Raw genomic sequence first — 24726 nt, 5'->3', positions numbered from 1 at the left:
CTTCTCATGAGCTTTATTAATTTACCAGTTATGTGGACCATGTTAAAGCTGGGGATAGGAGTGCAAGATGATAAGCTTTTTGTGTGAAAAATACAAACCTGAGCCCTTTTCTCCCTCATCTCTTGTTGCTGTATTCGTCGCTTTTCACGTTTTTCCTGGAGTTTTTCAACTTCTTTAACACAATTTGATTTTCTACGTGCTGAAAAGTAAATCAACCATAGGTTAGAGGATGTACATCAAGGTTTGTTGGTTCTAAACCTATGAAGAAGTTATTAAAAAAACTAAAATGTTTCTTTAACATTGATAAAAGTAGATACTTATGGTTTCACATATTTATGTCGCGGAACAACAAAATTCCTGTCTTTCCCAAATCAACTTAAATACATTTTTGAGATAATATCATTTACATGACCATTTCAGGAGAATTGCAAGCTATATAGTTTTCATGACCAGAGGGCAATTTTAAGGCAGGTTATTTTGTGTTCTCCACAGGGAAACTTTACACTGAGTCTAAGAAAAAGACATTCTATGCATAACTAACACTTATGCTACTGCACTGGGGAACCTTTTTCTATCTTCTTCAATAGACACAAAAATATTATTAGACAAGCGTATATTTTGTGATCAATAGCTTGATCTTCCTTTGCTGAATTTATAAATTTCTCCAACCCTTATGCCTGTTTATCTCTTCTTTAATATAACACTAAATAGAAGATTTCTTCCATCCACTTTTTCTCAAGGGGTTTTGAGTCTTTTGTAAAGAATATGATAAATTTTCATTTACAGTCAAGCTTCATATTTTTTTCAATCTACCACAGCCAACCAGGTTTCTTAATTTTATAGTTTACAGCCTATAGATTTAGGGCCATAGTTTCATATTAAGTTAAATTACTTTCAACTATATCAATTACAAGTTTATATATGAACTCTTACTCATATTGAAATTTTAAATCTTAGAAAGCCTGTTCTGTATTTTGTTCCTCAATATACCAAACTAGAAAACTATATTGTACGCACTCCACGAATTTGTTCAAGATTGCAAAATTTGGATGTCCCAGTCTATATGTGGATCAGAATCCCAAATTGTTACTTAATTATCCTGACTATTATTTCCAATATTTTGCTCTTCTACTTTACCTCTACTTTTTTGGGGGGGCATATAGATGATCCCCACCAACATTTTTTGCTCCTTAGTTTTTTTTAATTTTCACCCTTCTTCTTCTTATAAAGATAACCCTGAATGATTACCTCTATTTTCTAAGCTATCTCATTACAAATGCTACTTGCATTTGATAGAGCCTTGATTTCAGTCTTGACCATTTTTCATTACACACATTGTAACTGGGGGTGGGTTTACTCCTACATCTGTATGGTCTGCCCCTCTTACAAAGTATGATTATCATAATTCATTCTTTACCCCGTGCAAATATCCTGTCCTCAAGCTTTCTAAATTTCCCCTCACCTGCATCTTCTCCTATACTATTTAATTTAAAGGGTTCCAGATAGAGCTTCCCCAGTGCTAGTGCTCCTTTACCCCCATACTAACCTTTGAGCCTCATATTTAATACATCCCTATACCAATGCATCTGTAGCTCGGGTAGTAATCCATTTATTGTTATCTTTTAGCTCTTCTGCATTTGACCCTATTCTTCTCTGTGTCGTTGTTTGCCCTCTCACTTCAAGTTCCTCTCCAATCCTCCCAAACAAATGGCCTTAACTCAAACACCAGAAAGAACACACAGCCTTTGGTACTATCAAATGCAGCGGCAAAGCACTGTGTCTATTCCCTGAAATATACTATTTCCCATCACTGCTTCACTCCTCTAATGTGATTTATCCCATCCACCATTTTACAATGGTCAATGTGCTCATTGTCCCTACAGTCCTTGTTTTTGAGTCAGTAAGAATGAGGCAAATGAAACGGCTTAGGTTCCTCTAAAGATACCTTCGGGATCCCTATTCTTGCCTTTACTGTAACTCTAGGCTATGTGCCATTTTAAAACAAGGGTAATTGAGCAAAGTACTGGCACTTTCAACTTCCAAGTCACCAAACAGCAATCAAAATTAATCAATTCTTGTTACCTAATTAACAAGAGACTGGTAGGCCACTTGCTTACATTGCAAATGAAAACTACACAATAAATATTTGAAAAATAATCACTGCATCACTTACAGAAGTCCACACTCCATTAACACTATGTATGCACTGTGGTAAATCTGCTTTAACTTCACTTAGTCCCAACATAAAACATCTAATAAGTGCATTTTATACAAGCTTTACATACACACAATCACTTACATGGTGGTGCAAAATCTTTTTTTCCAGACTGGGCTGGAGAGATATCTGTAGCACTTCCATTCTGATGAGCAGCTAACGGATGCTCTGGAAGCTGGCTCGGTCTTGGTCTTGTTGATGCCACTGGGAGAAAGAAGAATACGTAATTACATCAAAACTTCCCAAGACCAAATTCAACTATTAATAACTGGAATGGATAAGTTTGAACAAGATGTTTTCTATAATAAGCCACCCACGCAAGTAATCCAAATGCATGTTATGCAAGTATAGCACAGAAATTGGCTCTTTGGCCAATTAAGCCCATACTGCCCATCTATACTAATACAAGTTGCCATCATTAGGATTATATCCTTCTGTGCATTGCCTATTGAAATGTTTGTCTAAATGCATCTTTAGTGCAGTGATTGACACTTTCCCCTGCAACCCCATGTTCCATAAATAACAGGACAGAAAGTTTAAAAAGGGAGAAGAGTAAGGTCGGGTAAAATCGGGATGATTGTGAGAAATGGGGTGGTCAACACTGAATTGAAGGTACTATATTTGAATAGTAGCATAAGGAACAAAGTGGATGAGCTTGCAGCACAGTTGGAAATTGGCAGGTATGATGTTGTAAGCATTACGGAGACGTGGCTGCCAGAGGATCGGAGCTGAGAGCTGAATATTCAGGGTTATACGTCCTATTGGAAAGACAGAAAGGAGGGCAGAGGGGGTGGGGTTACTCTGCTTGTTCAGTCCTTAGCGAGGGGTGACATGAGATCAGAAGATGTAGTCATTGTGGATAGAGCTGAGAAATTATAAGGGTTAAAAGACGCTAATGGGAGTTATTTACAGGCCCCCAAACAGTAGCCAGGATATAGAGTACAAGTTACATCAGGAGATAAAATTGGCAAGTAAAAAAGGCAATGCTATGGTGGTCATGGGAGATTTCAATATGCAGGTAGACTGGAAAAAATCAGGTTGGTACTGAACCCCAAGAAAGGGAATTTGTAGAGTGCCTCCAAAATGGATTCTTAGAGCAGTTTGTAGTGGAGCCTACCAGGAAAAGGCAATTCTGGATTTAGTGTTATGTAATGGACCGGATTTGATAAAGGGAACTCAAGGTAAAGGAACCATTAGGAGGTAGCGACCACAACGTGATTAGTTTTAATCTGCAATTGAGAGGGAAAAGGTGAAATCGGATAAGTCGGTATTGCAGCTGGGCAAAGGGGACTGCAGAGGCATGAGGAAGGAGCTGGCCAAAGTTGACTGGAAAGGTACCCTAGCAGGGATGACAGTGGAACAGCAATGGCAGAAGTTTCTGGGAATAATCCAGAAGACGCAGGATCTTTTCATTCCAAAGAGGAAGAAAGATTCTAGGGGGAGAAAGAAGTGACCGTGGTTGACAAGGGAAGTCAAGGACAGTTTAAAATTAAAAGAGAAGGCGTACAACATAGCAAAGATTAGTGGGAAGCCAGAGGATTGGGAAGCTTTTAAAGAACAACAGAAGGTAATTAAAAAGGCAATACAGGGAGAAAAGATGAAATACGAAGGTAAGCTAGCCAATAATATAAAAGAGGATAGCAAGAGTTTCTTCAGTTATATAAGAGTAAGAAAGAGGCAAGAGTGGAAGTTGGACTGCTGGAAAATGATCCAGGAGAAGTGATAATGGGGATTCAAGAAATGCCAGAGGAGTTGAATAACTTTTTTGCATCAGTCTTCACAGTGGAAGACACCAGCAACGTACCTGAAATTCAAGAGTCAAGGGGTGGAAGTTAGTGGAGTGGCTATTACTAGGGAGAAGGTGCTTGGGAAGCCGAAATGGCTGAAGATGGATGTAACCTGAACCAGATGCACTGCACCCTAGGGTTCTGAAAGAGGTGGCTTAGAGATTGTGGAGGTAGTGACAGTTATATTTCAAGAATCACCAGAGACAGGAGACAAATGATTAGAAAATTGCCAATATTACCCCGTTGCACAAGAAAGGAGCAAATCAGAATAGTGAGAACTATAAGCTGGTTAGTCTGACTTTGGTGATTGGTAAGATTTTAGAATCCATTATCAAGGATGAGGTTACAGAGTGCTTAGAAGTTCACGATGAAATAGGCCGAAGTCAGCATGGCTTTGTGATGGGGAGGTCTTGCTTGACAAATTTGCTGGAATTCTTTGAAGTAAATAGCACGGCAGACAAAGGAGAGTCAGTAGATATTGTTTACTTAGATTTTCAGAAAGCCTTTGATAAGGTGCCACTCGTTAGGCTGCTAAGGAAGATGAGAGCCCACGGTATCAGGGCAGATACTAGCATGGATAGCAGGTTGGCTGGATGGCAGAAGTCAAAGAGTGGCAATAAAGGGGGCTTTTTCTGGTTGGATGCCAGTGACAAGTGGAGTTCCATGGGGGGCAGTGCTGGGGCTGTTACTCTTCACGTTGTGTATTAATGAATTGGACGAGGGGATTGAAGGCTTTGTGGCCAAGTTTGCGGATGATAGGAAAATAGGTGGAAGAGCAGGTAGTGCAGAGAAAGCAAGGACTCTGCAAAAGGACTTGGACAGGTTGGGAGAATGGGCAGAGAAGTGTCAGATTGAATATAGTGTAGCAAAATGTGGAGTCATGCATTTTGGTAGTAGGAATAAAGACTATTTTCTAAATGGGGAGAGAATCCAGAAATCGGAGGTGCAAAGGGACTTGGGAGTGCTGGTGCAGGATTCCCAAAAAGTTCATCTGCAAGTCAAATCAGTAGTAAAGAAAGCAAACTCAATGCTAGCATTTATTTCCAGATGGCTTGTATACAAAAACAGGGATGTAATACTGAGGCTCTAGAAGGCGCTGGTACGGCCGCATTTGGAACATTGTGAGGAATTTTGGGCACCATATCTGAGGAAGGATGCACCGACTCTGGAGAGGGTCCAGAGGAGGTTTACAAGAATGATCCCGGGAATGAGGTTAACCTCTGATGAGCATTTGTCAGCACTGGGCCTGTACTCGCTGGAGTTTAGAAGAATGAGGGGAGACCTCATGGAAACATACAGACTAGTGAAAGGCATGGATAGAGTGGATGTGGAGAGGATGTTTCCTCTAATGGGAGAGTCAAGGACTAGAGATCATAGCCTCAGAATTAATGGACGTTCTTTTAGGAAGCAGATGAAGAGAAATTTATTTAGTCAGAGGGTGGTGAATCTGTGGAATTCTTTGCCACAGAAGGCTGTGGAGGTCAAGTGGGTATTTTTTAAGGCAGAGATAGATAGATTCTTGATTAGTACAGGTGTCAGAGGTTATGGGGAGAAGGCAGGAGAATGGGGTTAGGAGGGAGATCTACAGTGCCCTCCATAATGTTTGGGACAAAGACCTATCATTTATTTATTTACCTCGATACTCCACAATTTGAGATTTGTAATAGAAAAAAAAATCACATGAGGTTAAAGTGCATATTATCAGATTTTATTAAAGGCCATTTTTATACATTTTGGTTTCACCATGTAGAATTACAGCTGTGTTTATACATAGTCCCCCCATTTAAGGGCACCATAATGTTTGGGATACAGGAATGTGATGTAAATGAAAGTAGTCATGTTTAGTATTTTGTCGCATATCCTTTGCATGCAATGACTGCTTGAAGTCTGCGATTCATGGACATCACCAGTTGCTGGGTGTCTTCTCTGGTGATGCTCTGCCAGGCCTGTATTGCAGCCATCTTTAGCTTCTGCTTGCTTTGGGGGCGTCCCCTTCAGTTTCCTCTTCAGCATATAAAAGTCATGCTCAATTGGGTTCAGATCGGGTGATTGACTTGGCCACTCGAGAATTGACCATTTTTTAGTTTTGAAAAACTCCTTTGTTGCTTTAGCAGTATGTTTGCAATCATTGTCTTGCTGTAGAATGAACCGCTGGCCAATGAGTTTTGAGGCATTTGTTTGAAATTGAGCAGATAGGATGAGCAGATAGGACACTTCAGAATTCATCATGCTACTACCATCAGCAGTTGTAACATCAATAAAGTGAGCCAGAACCTTCAGCAGCCATACATGCCCAGGCCATAACACCCCCACCACCGTGTTTCACAGATGAGGTGAGTGATGGCAAGACAAAGCCTCTATACTTTGTCTTGCCATCACTCTGATACAAGTTAATCTTCGTCTCACCAGTCCACAAGACCTTTTTCCAGAACTGTGGTTGCTCTTTTAAGTACTTCTTGGCAAACTATAACCTTGTCATCCTATTTTAGCGGCTAACCAGTTGTTTGCATCCTGCAGTGTAGCCTCTGAATTTCTGTTCATGAAGTCTTCTGCGGACAGTGGTCACTGACAAATCCATAACTGACTCCTGAAGAGTGTTTCTGATCTGTCGGTCAGGTGTTTGGGGATTTTTCTTTATTATAGAGAGAATTCTTCTGTCATCAGCTATGGAGGTCTTCCTTGGCCTGCCAGTCCCATTGCAATTAGTAAGCTCACCAGTGCTCTCTTTCTTCTTAATGGTGTTCCAAACAGTTGATTTTGGTAAGCCTAAGGTTCGGCTGATGTCTCTAACAGTTTTATTGCTGTTTCTTAGTCTCATAATGGATTCTTTGACTTTCATTGGCACAACTTTGGTCCTCATGTTGATAAACCGCAATAAAATTTTCCAAAAGGTGATGGAAAGACTGGAGGAAAAACTAGATGCTGAGAGCTCTCTTATACCTGCGTTAAGGAGGCAATTAATCACACCTGAGCAATTACAAACACCTGTGAAGCCATGTGTCTCAAACATTATGGTGCCCTGAAATGGGGGGGGACTACGTATAAACACTGCTGTATTTTTACATGGTGAAAATAAAATGTATAAAAATGGCCTTTATTAAAATCTGTCAATGTGCACTTTAACCTACGTGGGATTTTTTTCTATTACATATCTCAAATTATGGAGTTCAGAGGCAAATTTTGAAAACCTGAATCTGCAGAGCCCAGTCAAGACTCATCAGTCGCTTCCATCCAGGCTATCTTCATGGTGCATTGCCTCAGGAAGGCTGAACGTGTTGTCAAAGATAGCTGCCACCCTGGCCATTCCCATTTCTGTCCTCAACCTTCTCGGAGAATAAACAGGATCTTAAAAACCCAGATGTCCAGACTCAGTAACAACTTCTTCCTACGTCTATCAGACTCCTACTCGGAAATTTCCCCTTAGTCTTATCTCCAGTTCATTTAGTTATTCAATTGATTTTTTTTTTGTACTACTTAAAATTACATGACAATTGTTGCACCATTCTGCTCTATTGTAATCATTGTGGTATTTATTGTTGTACTAATCGCATTTATTGTTTACTCTTTGACCTTTGTGTGAATTAGGAATTTCATTGCACCCTAATGTGTATGGCAATAAACTAATCTGAACATCTCGGTGTGTACCCAAAACGTCAACCATTCCTCTACATCCACATATTTCACCTTACCCACCAAGTTCACCCAGCAGATTGATTTTTGCTCCAGGTTACAGCATCTGCAGTCTCATCTGTCTCTAATAGCCTCACTTCACATTTCTCTGTATTAAATTTCAACTGCCATCTGTCTGTCCATTCTGCCAGCCTATTATGAGTGGCTTTAAAATAAAAGCAATTAAAATAATTAATATTAATGCGCCACTCTTCCTTTGACATACAGTATTCTCTTGGAACTAAATTATCAAATTGCCAAAAAACATACTTCAAAATTACCTCGATTATCTTTGGCAGGTGTTTCGTTTTTAGCAGCCACAGTTCTGCGATTCTTCAAAATAAAGCACAAGCAATGTTATCATTTGAAAGGTGGAATTAGAGATATATAAAAACAATAACAAACCATCAAACTCACTCTTTCTAAAAGGGCATCGCAGTAACTGTGGTTTCTTTCACTGCCATAAGTGGAGATGGCAGAGGATTGGATAAGTAATGTGGATGGTAAGTAAGGGGAAAGGCACCCAGACATGATGCATGCAATCTCAAAAAACGTTTGAGTGAGTTTCAAGGATTGCATGCAGGAATTTCTATAGCACAACTCAATGCAGAGGTTCGAAGAAACAATAGGATTTTTATGCACAAATGTTGAGAGCATCTCTGTGAAAAGTCTAGAAGCAAGAATAAAGATGTTAATGTGCAGGAAAGAACTGCAGATGCTGGTTTAAATCGAAGGTCGACACAAAATGCTGGAGTAACTCAGCGGGACAGGCAGCATCTCTGGAGAGAAGGAATGGATGACGTTTCGGGTCGAAACCCTTCTTCAGACTGATGTCAGGGGAGTTGGTGGGACCGAGATAGAACATAGTCCGAGACAGTAAGACTGGTGGGAGAACTGGGAAGGGGGAGGGGATGAAGAGAGAGGGAAGGCAAGGGCTATTTGAAGTTAGAGAAGTCAATATTCATACCGCTGGGATGTAAACTACCTAAGCGAAATATGAGGTGCTGTTCCTCCAATTTGCGCTGGCCCCCACTCTGACAATGGAGGAGGCCCAGGACATAAAGGTCAGATTGGGAATGGGAGGGGGAGTTAAAGTGTTGAGCAACCAGGATATCAGGTAGGTCAAGGCAAACTGAGCGGAGGTGTTCAGCGAAACGATCGCCGAGCCTGCACTTGGTCTCGCCGATGTACAGAAGTTCACACCTGGAACAGCCAATACAGTAGATGAGGTTGGAGGAGGTACAAGTGAACCTCTGCCGCACCTGAAAAGTCTGTCGGAGTCCTTCGATGGAGTCGAGGTAAAGGTGAGGGAGTGGGGGCCTGGAAAACGGAAGTCGTTGAAGAGACGACGAGTGTGCGAGATGTCTTGGCCATAGGTAGGATTGGACCTGGGGGGATAGGATGGAGTCAAGGTATGTTGAAATTAATTCGATGGGACATGAACAAGCAGAAACAATGGGACAATTCTGTTTGTGGATTTTGGGGAGAAGATAAAATCAGGCCGTGCAGGATTGGGGAACGATAAGGTTTGAGGCTTTAGAGGGCAGAGAGTCGGAAGTAATAAAATCAGAAATGGTGTGTGATATTAAGGTCGTGGTGCTGATCTGTGGGGTCATGGTCCCACTGCGCCTCCCTTGTCAGTGAGTTAGATTATCAAGTCTGATTATCAAGTCAAGGTTGTGCAGAGTGAGCGGAGGGCTGTACATTGGGGGGAGAGGTTCGAGTAAGTCATGGGAATGGAAAGGTTAAGGTGATTGATGTCCCGCCGGCAGTTGAAAATGAATAGGTCTACAGAAGGTAGAGAGTCATCCGAGGGAGTCCAAGAGGAGGAGGTCCAGTGGAGATGTGAAGGGGTCATCACAGGGTGGTGAGGATTCCCCCCCATAGAAAATGGCACGCAGGCGGAAGCGACTGAAGAGCTCTACATAGTGGCGGACACGAAACTCATTGAGGTGGGGGCGGAGGTGAACAAAGGTGAGGCCTCTGCTGAGGACAGACCCATCCGTATCAGAAAGGGGGAGGTCAGAGGGGATGGTGAACACACAGCAAGAGTGGGGGTTGGGGTCAGAGGAAGGCAGGTGAGTAGATGGAGGCCGAGGCGATGTCTGGTGGGGGTATAGTGGGTGTTCAGAGAGGAGGGGGGCATGTGGACTACTGTATGGGTGGGGAGTAGCTGGGATCACCTGGTTAAAAGGGGAAGAGGAAGAACCAGTGGAACCCCCATGTCGTGTTGGCATCTGCATCGTGGAGGTTGTGGGCCCAGTGCTGAACCTGGGACTCTGGTAAGACAACGGCTGCGGCCCACTGGTGGGCGGTGGAGAGGCGAGTGTCGGTGGAGCTGCTGGTGGAGGCCAGCAGGGGACTGGAGCCCGGGTCAGCGGACGAAGCGTCGGTAGTCCCGGTCAGTGGATGGTCAGGGAGACAGTGAAGGTCGGCGGCAGCGGCGGCATCGAGGAGGCGATGAAGGTCGGCGGTCCCAGGGAGGTAGTGAAGGTCAGCGGCAGCGGCGGTTGTGGCCCCGGGGAGGTGGTGAAAGTCGACAACGGCGGCAACTTCAGTGGTCTGGGCCTGGGATCAGCCAGGAAGGTGGTGATGCGCCTCGTGGCAGCAATGGACTCGCTGGTCTCGGCCTCGTGGTGTTCAGGCAGGCGGCGCGGACCGGTGGTGGAGACTCGGACCTGCAGGCAGTCAAGTCGAGGAGTGTTGGTGGAAGGACCAGTCTGGAGGCAGGCAAGTTTGCGATTCTTTGTGGAGTCCAGGTAGGAAAGGAAGCATTTGTTGAGGGCGTGGATCTGGCATTGAATGAAGTGCAGTTGGGGTCCGTTGCAGGGGTGGTTGAGTGAGGCCCGGAGCTGTGGGAGAGTCAGAGCGAGGGCCTGCTGGTGCCGGTGCATCGCAGCCAGTGTAGAATGCAGGGCACGGAATGAGAACTGTTGTGAAAATTGGTAGATCGACTGTCGGAACCTATAGTCCGGGTTGGGTCCGAACTGGGAGGTCTGGAACTGGAGCTGGAATCCGTGAGGTAACAGATGGAGGCACAGGCAAGTCCCGAGAAAACAAACGTGGCTGTGGTAATGGGTCTGGGTAAGACATGGTCGTAGAGTCGGAGAGAAGGAGGAATCACAGAGGGGGAGCAGTGAGAGAGGATGTTGCTGAACTCTCGGAGGGAGGAGGAGGAGGACTTCTTCAAAGTAGACATACCTTGAGGAGATTTCGCAGTGGAGCAGACAAAATGTGTAGGAAAGAACTGCAGATGCTGGTTTAAATCAAAGGTTGCTCAGCACTTTAACTCCCCCTCCCATTCCCTTTCTGTCATGGGCCTCCTCCATTGTCAGAGTGAGGCCCAGCGCAAATTGGAGGAACAGCACCTCATATTTCGCTTGGGCAGCTTACACCCCAGCAGTATGAACATTGATTTCTCTAACTTCAAATAGCCCGCTTTCCCTCTCTCTCTCCATCCCCTCCCACTTCCCAGTTCTCTCACGTCTTATTCTCTCCGACTACATTCTATCTCTGTCCTGCCCACTCCCCTGACATCAGTCTAAAGAAGGGTCTCGACCCGAAACGTCATCCATTCCTTCTCTCCAGAGATGCTGCCTGTCCCGCTGAGTTACTCCAGCATTCTATGTCTATAAAGATGATAATCATTGAAAGAGAAAACCAGGATCTACCAAGAGTGTTAAAAATGGTCGCCTCGCTTGAAAGAAAGGAGATTTTTGGGGGAGTAAAGTGTTTAAGAGATGAAATGACAGAAGAATATAAAAACAAATTCCCATCTGGTCATGAGCTAGACTAATCAAGAGTCTGTGTAGAATTGGCTGAAAGATGGGATGGCAAAACGTAAGCTTTGTAGGTAATGCAGTCAATTTCATTTATGTAGATCATCAGTTTGATAAAGTGCAATACAACAGGATTAGATTAAAAAGACAAGTTGGCAAGTTAGATATAAATTGGCTAAGAAAAAGAAAGCACAAGAACATAAAATACAGTAGGCACCCATATTGCCCTTCAAACCTGTATACTATTTCAGTAAAATTATGGCAAATAGTTTGCATAAATGCACTTTCCTGTATTGACAACAGATATATCTCCGATTCCTAAATATTTAAAATATTATCTAACCCTTTCTTGAATGCATCAAGCGATGAACCTCAATTGGCCAAGTGGTTACAGAATTGGTCAGTGTCATGCAGCATAGAAACAGGCTCTTCAGTTCAACTAACCGACGTTGATGCCTCATCTAAACTAGTCCCGTTTAGCTTAGGCTAGCACTAAGATGGCGCCAGTCTGTGGCGACATGTTGCCAGCAGCACAGCAGAAAATCATTAAATATAGTAGTTCTCAGCTTACCTGTTTAAAAGAAAAAGCAGAAACCAGCGATGCAATTGACAAGCTGCTAATGCCGACTGTAAGGGAATTCCCGATCACACAGGAATCCCCGACCTGGCGGACGATCACAGGAACAGTAAGTACTGTACCTGGAAACACCAGAGAGGCCTCTATGGTATCCGGAAACATGGCCGGCAGGCAGGACTACAAGTCAGACTGAAGCGCAGGGGACTACGAACCCCTCTCCCTACCATCCTACTAGCCAATGTACAATCACTGGAAAATAAAGTGGAGGACTTAAGGGCCTGTCCCACAGGCGATTTTTTAGGCGACTGTCATAGTCGTAGCAGGTCGCCGAAAAAACGGCGACTGGATCCCCCCTACGACAATGTCTACGACAAGCTAAAACAACCTACCACATAGTCGACATCAAGCTACCGACAACTAGCGACCCAATTGTCGCGATTTAGGACGTCCACCTACGACCACACAGGCGACAACCTACGACAACTGAAGTCAACCTACATCTACCGCGACAAGCTACGTCTCTGTCGGCGACATCTGAAGACAATTCATGTCATTTTGGCCTCCGGTTTTGACGCCGGTATCTGTCGCCGGTTGACGTAGGTAGTCGCCAATGGAATTCACCGAAGACAGCACTGGCGACAACCTACATCACCTGGCAACAACCTACGACAGCACCTACGTCAGGAGACCTCAAGCTACGATCATTGGCGTCAAATCAACAGTCGCCGCAAATTTTTAAACATCTCAAAATCCAGAGGCGACTAGAAAAACACTACGACTCTTTGGAGTCTACTCACAACCATACAGGTGACACCCCGATGACCGTGTGGCGACAGCCTAGTCACCTGTAGTCGCCTAAACAAATCGCCTAAGTGGGACAGGTCCTTGAAGGTCAAGGCTGCATTACCAAAAGGAGCTGAGGGAAAGCACTGTTCTGTTTCACAGAGACATGGCTCATTCCCAGCTCCCCAGAATGAGTCGTCCAGCCTGAAGGTTTCTCCATCTGTCTATTGGACCGTACGCAGGCATCTGGGAAAGGGAGAGGTGGCGACGTCGGCCTCATGGTCAACTCTTCGTGGTGCTCAGACGTGGCAGTTCTGTCCAACTCCTGCTCTTCGGACCTGGAACATCTGGCAGTGAAGTGCCGCCCCATCTACCTCCCGAGGGAATTCACCTCCATCATCCTGACCATGGTCTACATCCCACCCCAGGCAGACGTCCATCTAGCATTGGAGGAGCTGCATGACGGGGTCAACAAGCACCAGACAGCGTACCGTGAAGCGTTTACCGCCATAGCCGGGGACTTCAACAAAGCCCACCTGAATAAATCACTCCCAAACTACCACCAACATGTCGCCTGCAGCACCAGTGGATTAAACACCCTTGACCACTGCTATACGACCGTCAGGGATGCCGATCGCTCTATCCCTCGCCCTCACATTGGGAAATCCGACCATTCAGCGGTGCTGGTTCTTCCTGCAGACAGGCAGCAACTGAAGAGCACACCCCCAGAGGTGAGGACTGCACAGAGTTGGTCTGGGTAGGCCAGACGCTGCAGAAATTTGTTTTTAAAGTTTCTGCGAGTTTTGGGGCTGCGAGCAGGATTATCGGCAAACTGCGCAGCTCCCACTACTGAGGCTGGCAACCTGCCAGGAAACTGTGGCGCACCAAAAGGGGGAGAAAAACTTTCTGGACTTTTACACCTGCGTCCGGAACAACCCCCCCTTACTACCTCGTCGTTGCTGACCGGGCCAGTCTGGCTGCCGTGCGGTGTGGGAGGTTTTCTGCGCCGTCTCGACCTTCTTCTGCGGCCTTGGAATCTGGAGTTGATGGAGCCTCCTCTCTCTCGGAAAGACCGGCGGAGATAGGAGGCTTCCAAAAACAACGACAAGAAGCAAATCCCTTTTGTTGCTGCAGGAGCAGTGAAGACCAGCGGGGATTGCCTGCGAAGGTCTGCAGCTCGCCAGGGAACGCAGGAGAGCCGAGATAGCCGGGCAAAGAGGTGGTGACGCAGCAGCTTTCGTGGGAGCCACTATTATCAACCTTCAGGGAACACCACTCGCCTCCCTCCCACGAACAGTTGCATATTTGTTTTGGTGCGTGGACTTGGCCTCGAGCCACTTGAACTGTCTGTGTCTGTTTGTGCTATTTTGTGTTTTAATTGTAGCGCCTGATACCATGCAGGGTCAATGTTCTGGAGGATCGGGGCCTTCCAGGTTACGTCCGCGCTCCGATGTGGTTAGAGAGGGACTACACACTGTCACGAGCACCCTGGGGGATTTCCGGGACCGCTGGGCGCTGGACATGGATTGTAAGATAGTTGTATAATAGTTTATTGTTTGTCTTGTATTATGGTGGTGGGTTCTGTTTGATTTTATTGTATTGTATATATTATTTTAATATTTGAATAAATATTTTTGATTAATAAATACAATTTAAAAATAAATTTAAACCCCAAAACAAGCTGGTTACCAAGCTCATGGAACTGGGTCTCTGTGCATCCCTCTGCAATTGGATCCTCGACTTCCTCATCTGTTCGAATTGGCAGAAATACTTAGTTTAAACTAGAGATACCGGCGGAAATAGGCTCTTTCGGCCCATCGGGTCCGCGCTGACCTGCAATCCCCGCACATTAACACTATCCTATACACACCAGGGACAATTTTTACATTTACCAAGCCAATTAACCTACAAACCGGTATGCCTTTGGACTTCTTCCTCATTAACAATTAGTACGGGAGCACCTGAAGGCTGCGTGCTCAGCCCCCTGCTCTACTCACTCTATACACATGACTGTGTAGCCGGACACAGTACAAACTCCACCTTCAAGTTCGCAGATGACACCTCCATTGTTGGACGAATTACAGATGGTGATGGGTCAGAATATAGAAGTGAGATCGACCGATTGACCAAATGGTGCCAGCACAACAACCTGGCTCTCAATAACAGTAAAACCAATGTACTGATTGTGGACTTTGGAAGAGGAAGGATGAGGACCCACAATCCTGTTTATATTAATGGGACGACAGTGGAGAGTGTCAAAAACTTCAAATTCCTGGGCGTGCATATTTCCGAAGATCTTTCCTGAATCCAGCACACTGATGCAATTATAAATAAAGCCCATCAATGCCTCTACTACCTGAGATGATTAAGGAGATTTGGTATGTCAAAGAGGATTCTCTTGAACTTCTACAGGTGTACAGTAGGGACCGTATAGATTGGTTGCATCACGGCCTGGTTCAGCAACTTGAACATCCAGGAGTGGAAAAGTCTGCAAAAAGTTGTGAACACTGCCCAGTCCATCACCGGTTCTGACCTCCCCACCATCAAAGGGATTTATCGGAGTCACTGCCTCAAAAAGGCATCATCAGAGACCCGCCACACACTCATTTCACCACTGTCATCGGGAAGAAAGTACAAGGAGCCTGAAAACTGTAACGTTCACGAACAGCTTCTTCCCTATAGCCATCAGGCTATTAAACACTACAACCTGAAATAAGCTCTGAACTACAATAGACTATTATTATACTATTGTTTGTTTTGAGTATGTGTATATATATATATATACACACACACACACGTGTGTATTTCTTACACACATGTGTGTGTACTTGTATGTATATATACACACTGAACTTTTTTTTTCTGTCTCGTTTATCATATTGCTTACAGAGTGTACTATGTTTACATATTCTGTTGTGCTGCAGCAAGTAAGAATTTCATTGTTCTATCTGGGACATATGACAATAAAACATTCTCGACTCTTGACTCACTGCAACCCTTTCTATGAAGCTCCCAGTCTCCCAGATAATCTTGAAGTCGTCCAGGTACAGCTCCAGTTCACAGACAGTCAGCCAGAAGCTGCAGCTGGTTACACTTCCCACAGGAGTGGTCCTCTGAAGACACTGGAAGTATCCCTAACTTCTTTCAGGAGCATACCAATGCCCTACTGCACTAAGACAGAGAGACAGGAATGTTTTAATTATCACAGCAGAAGAGTGGGGCAATTTAGATGGCTCATTCAAAAAGAAGGTAAAAAGAATGATGTGCATGTTCTAAATGAAGTGGGGTTTTGCAGAAATTGTGATTATACAGCATCGGCCTCTTGTTTGCCAATCCACCAACACTGTATTTCAGAAGTTCGCCATTTTGGCCATAGACAGGATGCTCGATCTCCCCTTGACAACTCCATCCTTCAGATCCTGCACCAATCTGTTCCTGCAGCAGACCTTTACAACTACAGCAATAAATAGAGAGTAAACATCACAATTTTGTCTGTCACATATTTTTGAAGTACTTCTTGCAGTTTAGGTAATTACATAATGCTGGCCTTCTTACAATTCTATGCTTGTAATCAAAGAATACATGTGCTATATTGATGCCTACAACAGATGAGTCTCTGACAGTTTGATAATTTCATCAGTGATATCTTCACTGGCGCAAACCTATCTAACGCTCTTGTCATTCAAACTTTCTCAGCATTTTCCAGGGTTTAAAGAACATCGTGACAAATTAAAATGGCAATTTTATAGGAAACACAGTGGATAGCACTTTGAAAGTAAAATTAATCTCCAAGACCCATCACCAATATTGTAGCACTGCAGTTATAACAGGCAGCAGAGGATACAAATACCCAACTGAAAGAATAATTGTTCAGCTGCTATTCCCCTACTTACAAAAAGCAAAAAGAGCAAGTCAAAGGAACTTTTCCTCAGAATCATACAGATCTCATAATTCTGTCCATCTACAATCTAGACTCACTTCAAAGGAACATCAAGAAAAAAAAAGATATATTAAATTAATTACTCGTGTACGAATATTGTTATGGAATTAACATACCTTTACTATCTTATTAGTTTTGATAGTGGGTGTTGGAGGTGGCGGTGTTTCAGGGCTTGGCTCAATTTCTTCATCAGGTGCAAGGTCTGGGTTAAGTGCAAAAACACTTTCGAGATCAATCTGTTAAATTGAAAGATTGTGCATATTATACATCAAAAAACTTTATTCATATAACTCAAAATGTGCATTTAAAATCTGATGTTCATACAATGCTCTAATAGCTTCCATAGTGCAAGAACAAGAACAAGAACAACCTTGTTCAATTCTTTCTGCTAAGTTGATTGATTTCAGTCACTGTGGGTGATGTTTCGGGTCGAGACCCTTCTTCAGACTGATGTGGGGTCTCGACCCGAAACGTCACCCATTCCTTCTCTCCCGAGATGCTGCCTGACCTGCTGAGTTACTCCAGCATTTGGTGAATAAATCCCATGAATTAATGTTGTTCCCAGATACATATCTGTGCGAAATTTAAGGACGGCTGGTTCTTAAACTACACATCTACATAGAAGCCAGGAATTATAATGAAAAAATTCATAAAGGTTAGAAAAATTGATCTTTATTCATTTAAGTATTATTAGGTTTTTTTTAGTAGCTTGCAATGGAGTAAAATGATTCAGAATTTTGAGCTGCAGAGCTTCTGTTACATTTTATTTTCCAGTTTCAGAAGTAGACATTTTAATTGTTACATCCAAAACATGAAAATTGTGGACTATATTTCGAACGTAGGATAACAAATTTGAAGCTTTCTAAGACACTTCTCTGAGAGCGGTTAGAAATGGAAACACATGCAGGTCATGAGATGAGATAATAATATCCTTCAATAAAAATAGGAAATACTGCAAAGGTCATGAATCTGCAAGATTAAACTTTGTTTCATTCCCTCCGCATTGATGTTGCCTAATCTGCTGCCCATTCTGTTTTTATTTCATTCTAGCATTATTTTTTTTACGTTTCAAATCTATTTATGACAATCCAAAAGATTTTCTTTGTGTTTACCCACAATTACTAGATTTAATTTAACCACATAAATTTTCCAAGGTAGATTCTAATTCAACTTGTGGACTATTTGTCCAGATCATTATTTAACAATACTTTTGGACTTAATCGTGGGACATTTTGACGTCTGTTATTTCCAGGCATAACCTCCCTAAGGTCATTCAGAAGACTCACAATCCTGCTACACCAATCCTAATACCCATCAAATTGCTTTCTTAACAATTCAAGGATTCTTCTCGAGTATTGTCCAAATTATCTAGACTCTACCTCCTCTTAATATTTTATCATTTCCATCCCCTCAAAAAAAACTGGCATCACTATATAACTGCAAAATATCATATAATCTCCAAGCTCTCTTCCTCATTTTGGCTTTCTTCTGAAATCGCTCAATGTTTTCTTCACAAATTATCTTTGCCGCAAGTCCACACTTGAATTTCTCTCATCTGATATCCATCATCTGAACGATGAAAACCTCCGGCAGTGTGCTCATTTTCCTCAGATTGCCTTCACTGTGATCGGCCTAATAATCATCCTTAGTCTCTTCTGCACCACTACCCAGCTGGGTAGGACTGCACTCTCATCGATCAAGTCAAATAAGGGAATATTTTCCAATGGCTTTCCTTTCGGCTCCCGTGCTGCTATCACTGGAACTCAAGGATCAATCTTTAGCAATCTCCTAATTCTTATCTGTATGTTGCCCCAAAGCAAAATGAGTCAAAGAGACAGCATGTTTAATATGCAAGCTAATGACGACCAGCTCTATATCATCACCAGTTCTTACAAATCTTCAATTGTCTGCATCCAGTTGTAAAAGAGTATAAAATTTCTTCAGAAGGAAGGCAGTACTGCTGACGAGCTCTGCCATTTAGCGTTATAACTATAGAGGCATTCCGACCCCTCTGGTAAGCACTATTGGAGAACGGTCATTGTCAAAAAAAATCTGACCATGTAAAGGATAGTTTCAGAGCACGGAAACAGAACCCCACTGTTCATCCACCTTACTCATCAGGCCTCTTGAATTAAAATAAGTGCAATTTACAGGCCACATGGATTGCACATCATTAGAGCTGGAATGAACCTCCTTACAGGAAGGTTCAGTAGCATGGTTGCAGGATGGACGTTTAAAACTAATTCAGCAAGAATTGTACACGAGAAGGTAGTATTGAAAAGAAAAACAAAAAAATCTGCTTAAAAAAGATTGACAGAGACAAATAACACTGGAACAAGAACTAGAAGTTTTTATGGCAAGAAAGGATGGGCTACGATGTTCAACATAATGCAATATAAACCTCAACATACAGGCAACAGCACCAAGTCATGCTTGCAAGCTGAATGAAGGTGCTCTACAAAAACAAGCACCCAATCTGCAGTTGTTTTCCCAATGTTTAGTTCATTACCATGGAGTCCAGAATAAGGGATCGTCATCTCAGACTACTTAGAAGTGAAATGAGGAGAGATATCTTCATTCAGAAAGTGATGGATCATAGGAATTCTCTACTTGGGAGTTGGGTAAAGATTTATGGGATAGGGTACAATTGGTCACCATCTCAATCAATGGCTGAGCAGATTCAAGGGGCCTGCTTATATGTTCCTTCGGCATCAAGAACCACCATCATTTTCATCAGCACTCTCATACAGTCTAACACAGATATCATGGTTTTCTCTTCTTCATCACTCCCTCCTACTTCCCAGTTCTAATGAAAGACCATCAACCTGAAACTTCAAAGCATTTCAAAGGTTTGTTATTGGTTTTCCTCTCTGCAGATACTGCATGACCTGCTGAATACTATAAACAGCTCCATTAAAAGGGGCGTGGCTGTGTTCTGCAGCTGCGGCTCACCGGCAGTCTCTCTGTCTTTTTTTTGTTTTTTGTCTATTGTCATCGTTTAATGTACGTTTTGTTCTATTTTTAACTCTGTGTATGTGGGGGGGTGGTGGGGGGGTTGGGGGAAACCTTTTTTTCTAATCTCTTCCTCAACGGAGATGCGACCTTTACCGTGTCGTATCTCCGTTCGCGCTACGGCCTAACATCGTGGAGTCGGCGGCCTCCAGCTGGGATCGACCTTGAAGACTCCGGTCGCAGGGCCTGGACTTACCATCTCGGAGGCTTCGGCCGTGGGCCCTGCAGACCGCAACATCGGGAGTTCGCAGGTCCCTGGCTGGCGACCAGTTTTTGGGAGCTCCAGCCGTAGCAGCTTCGACCGCCCCGAAGCGCGAGGTACGATCGACCCGCTCGCAGGCCCTTCATCACCCTGCGTGGCTCGGCCGCAGCACTTTCCATCGCCCGGTGGGGGCTCAGGACTTTCATCGGCCTGCTCGGCTCGGCCCTGGGACTTTCCATCGCCCGGTGGGGGCTCAGGACTTTCATCGGCCTGCTCGGCTCGGCCCTGGGACTTTCCATCGCCCGGTGGGGGCTCAGGACTTTCATCGGCCTGCTCGGCTCGGCCCTGGGACTTTCCATCGCCTGGTGGGGGCTTCAAAAAGTTGGGAGCTTCAAAAAGTTGGGAGCTTCGATCACCTCGTGGCACCACGGGAGAAGAATGAGGAGGAGATAAGACTTTGCCTTCCATCACAGTGAGGGTATGCCTTGAGCAATCACTGTGATGGCTGTTTGTGTAAAAATTGTATCTGTGTGTCCTGTGCTTTTTGTTGTCTACTGCCGGACCCTGACGAGAGAGGACGCTGGGGTTGTTTATTCGCCGCTTTTCCGTTAGGATAGTTTGTCTGTTTGTTTTTATGTTGATTGTTTTTGTAAAGCGCTTTGAGCACCCGATAAGGCGCTATATAAAATAAATGAATTATTATTATTATTATTATTATTATTATTTATTAATCTCAATTTTCCAGCATCTGATTTTTTTTAAATTTCAGATTTCTAGCTTCTGATTGTTTACATTCTTAAATTAGATTTTGTTTAACATACAGTATATTTGTTAAAAATACTATTTTCAAGTATTGTTCTTATAACTTTGCACAAAAAATCACACTTTTTTTAAACTAATACATTTATAGATGCCTTTGTATCATAAATGCATTCAATTGTAGAATACAATTTTAAACATTTAAATTTTAGAAAACATATGGGACTTGCTTATAGCAGAAGAAACAGGGCAAACATTCCAATGATATCCAGTGGCCTAAACTTGAGGTTAGATTAAATTCCAAAATGTTGACAACCTTAAATTATAACAGTATAATAGTAATAAATAATTATTCAGAAGTACCATTTCAGTAACGATCCAAAAATAGCTTACAAAAGCATAATGAAAACACATGTTTATGCAGGGGTTAATTGTACCTCCTTTCCTTTTGTATCTCCATTTTCAATCCATTCCACAGTCGCACTTTCATTATCATCATTTAATGATGTCACCATTGCCTCGTGTATCCTTCCTGAAAGATTATGTCAGACAAAAAATTACTCAAAATTTCATAGGTTATGTAATGCAAAATCACCTGAGATATCACAATCCACCTGTGAATCACAGCAGGATCTTGAGCTGGGCAACTGTGCTGAGAAATGCCTATTGGCAATAAATTCAGATAAGTATGATATATTGCACTTTGGGAAGTCAAACCCGGCCAGGACCCTCACAGTTATATTTGTACAAGACGTTATTTAAGATACATTACTGCAGTAATGTGTTCAGTTTTAGTGGGTATAGCAAACGAGCCTGCAGAGGATGTAATCAGGACAAAACAATTGCAACATTTAAAAGACACTTGGACAGGTACTTGGATAGGAAAGGGTTTGGGGGATATAGGCCAAACTGGACTAGTTTAGAAGAGGCATCGTGGTTTGCATGTACCAGTTGGATCAATGGATCTGTTTCCTTCCAGTATGACTTTAACTCTAAAGGGAATCAAGCAGAGAATACTCCATACAAAGGAATGCATCTAAATTTATGGTGGGTAACCATCTCACCCCAAGAATATCAATGTATAAACCTCTCAGGGCAGCACTCCTGCTGTTTCAACATTACCATTACCTCCCAACATTACCATTTCCTCCTTAAATGTTTACCGATTATTGTAGAGCAGAGTTCCATTGACCATACTTTAACAAAGTAGTCCAAGCCTCAACCCACAAGGCCCAGACAACATTGAAGCAGGCCAAGTAAAAAAGAATTACACAACACAGAGGCCAGACAATGGCCAGCTAGCACTTGCAAGGGAATAATCAACCATTTACTCCTCAAAGGTATTTATTCACAAAATGCTGGAGTAACTCAGCAGGTCAGGCAGCATCTCAGGAGAGAAGGAATGGGTGACGTTTCGGGTCAAGACCCTTCTTCAGTCTGATGTCAAGGGGGCGGGACAAAGGAAGGATATAGGTGGAGACAGGAAGATAGAGGGAGATCTGGGAAGGAGGAGGGGAAGAGAGGGACAGAGGAACTATCTAAAGTGGGAGAAGTCGATGTTCATACCACTGGGCTGCAAGCTGCCCAGGCGAAATATGAGGTGCTGTTCCTCCAATTTCCGGTGGGCCTCACTATGGCACTGGAGGAGGCCCTTGACAGAAAGGTCAGACTGGGAATGGGAGGGGGAGTTGAAGTGCTCGGCCACCGGTAGACCAGTTTGGCCAACGCAGACCGAGCGCAGGTGTTGAGCGAAGCGATCGCCGAGCCTGCGCTTGGTTTCGCCGATGTAAATAAGTTGACATCTGGAGCAGCGGATGCAATAGATGAGGTTGGAGGAGGTGCAGGTGAACCTCTGTCTCACCTGGAAAGACTGTTTGGGTCCTTGGAGTTGAGGGGGGAGGTAAAGGGACAGGTGTTGCATCTCGTGCGGTTGCAGGGGAAAGTGCCCGGGGATGGGGTGGTTTGGGTAGGAAGGGACGAGTGGACCAGGGAGTTACGGAGGGAACGGTCTCTGCGGAATGCAGAGAGGGGAGGGGATGGGAAGATATGGCCAGTGGTGGGGTCCCGTTGTAGGTGACGGAAATGTTGGCGGATGATTTGTTCGATCCGCTGGCTGGTGGGGTGGAAGGTGAGAACGGGGGTTCTGTCCTTGTTGCGAGTGGGGGGAGGGGGAGCAAGAGCGGTGCTGCGGGATGTAGAAGAGACCCTAGTGAGAGCCTCATCTATAATGGAAGAGGGGAAGCCCCATTTCCTGATTTACTCCTGGTACTCAACAGCATTATCACTGCTGGATTTTAATGTTCACCATTGATCATAGCTAAATGGACTCCCAAATAGGTGGCTGAAAAGAGCAAAGTAAGACATACTGCAGAACGTGGCTTAGCTTCTATCCTCACAAAGCCTTTACATCATCTACAAGATACAAACCAACACCTTCACATGCCCTGATATGTGCAGCTCCAAAAATAAACAAAGCAGCTTGCCATCAATCAGTTTAAAACAACATTCTTGATTAACACCCATGTACTACTTTAAACATTCAAGTTCACCACAGGAAACAATAGTACATTCCACTAACAAAGTGCACCAGATTCATTCACTAAGGCTTTTTTTGACAGTACATCTACAAACCACAAACTCCACCACAAAGACTAAAAGCAGCTGGAGTTTAAGAACGCCATTACCTGAGGAATTCCTCTCAAGTCACACATCATTATTACTGTGGAATAAATCATTATTCTTTCTTTGTTACTCGAAATCTTGGAACACCCTATTGAATAGCACTTTGGGAGTACCTTCACTTCAAGGACAACAGCTGTTCAAATAGCTCGCCACCATCCTCACAGAATAGAAGAAAGATGCAATACATGCTGGTTTTTGCCATGGATGTTCAGACATTGAATTTTTTTTAAAGGGACCAGAAAGATAAGCGAGATGTCACTTAGAAAAGGACACAGGATAACCCTCTTATCGGCAAAATAGAGAAGAGTATACTAGTAAGAAAGATGCACAGGTAGAGATAGAGCAAAGGCCTTTACAAAATATAGCTTGTGCTCTACTGTGCAGCTGATTATTGCGTAGTCTGCAATGCACATTGTGTATTGCATATTATGCACTGCAAACAAGGATGATAACATGCAGAGAAAAGGGAAGCCTCAAATGATTTTCAGATCTATTGCTCCTAAGAAACCTGTGCATGCTATTCTGATCATATCATGTTATATATCACCGACATACTGCATCCAAGTATTAATTCTTGCACATTACTTTCATGATTATTATGGAAATAGTTGTCTTCTTTATTTACTTACTAATTATTGCAGTTACAATTCTCACTGAAATATTAAACTTGAATTTGCCTTTGTTCAAGTATAGGTTATGTGCTCAGGTTTTACTTTAGAGATACAGCACGGAAGCAAGCCCTTCGGCCCTCTGAATCCACGCCACGAATACTATTCTACCCACGCTAGGGATAATTTACAATTTTACCAAGCCAATTAACCTACAATGCAAACTCCATACATACAACGCCTGCAGTCAGGATTGAACCCAGGTTTCTGTTCAGTTTAGTTTGTGAAAAGCTTTTGTTGCGTGCTATCCAGTCAGCAGAAAGACAATACATGATTACAATCGAACCATTTACAGTGTATAGATAAATAATAAAGGAATAACGTTTAGTGCAAGGTAAAGTCAGCAAAGTCAGATCAAGAAAGGTCCGAGGGTCAGCAAAGAGGTAGAAAGTAGTTCAGCACTGCTCTCTGGTTATGGTAGGACGATTCAGTTGCCTGATCAGCTGGGAAGAAACTGTCCCTGAATCTGGAGGAGTGCGTTTTCACAATTCTATATCTTTTGCCTGATGGGAGAGGGGAGAAGAGGAAGTGGCCAGGGTGCAACTCGTCCTTGATTATGCTGCTGGCCTTGCCGAGGCAGCATGAGGTATAATTGGAGTCAATAGAAGGGAGGTTAGTTTGTGTAATGGTCTGGGCTGCGTCCACAATTCGCT

At 43.5% G+C, this 24726-nt stretch overlaps 1 protein-coding gene across 2 annotated transcripts in view; it reads right to left on the bottom strand.

The window, feature by feature from the left end:
* The window catches only part of LOC144592626 (kinesin-like protein KIF2A), a 122081-nt gene that overhangs the window by 78733 nt on the left and 18622 nt on the right, over positions 1-24726 (bottom strand). For both annotated transcript variants that reach the window (XM_078397317.1, XM_078397324.1), the window contains exons 2-6: positions 21161-21255; positions 16867-16986; positions 7953-8004; positions 2300-2419; positions 99-199 (exon numbers count right to left, since the gene is read on the bottom strand). In XM_078397317.1, coding sequence (XP_078253443.1) covers positions 99-199; positions 2300-2419; positions 7953-8004; positions 16867-16986; positions 21161-21255 — 488 coding nt within the window. The remainder of the gene's footprint in view (positions 1-98; positions 200-2299; positions 2420-7952; positions 8005-16866; positions 16987-21160; positions 21256-24726) is intronic.

This window comes from Rhinoraja longicauda, chromosome 1 (genome assembly GCF_053455715.1).
Source record: "Rhinoraja longicauda isolate Sanriku21f chromosome 1, sRhiLon1.1, whole genome shotgun sequence".
Taxonomy (NCBI): Eukaryota; Metazoa; Chordata; class Chondrichthyes; order Rajiformes; family Arhynchobatidae; genus Rhinoraja; species Rhinoraja longicauda.
Note: the sequence above shows the minus strand (reverse complement) of the source record. Positions and strands in the feature narration are given on the sequence as shown.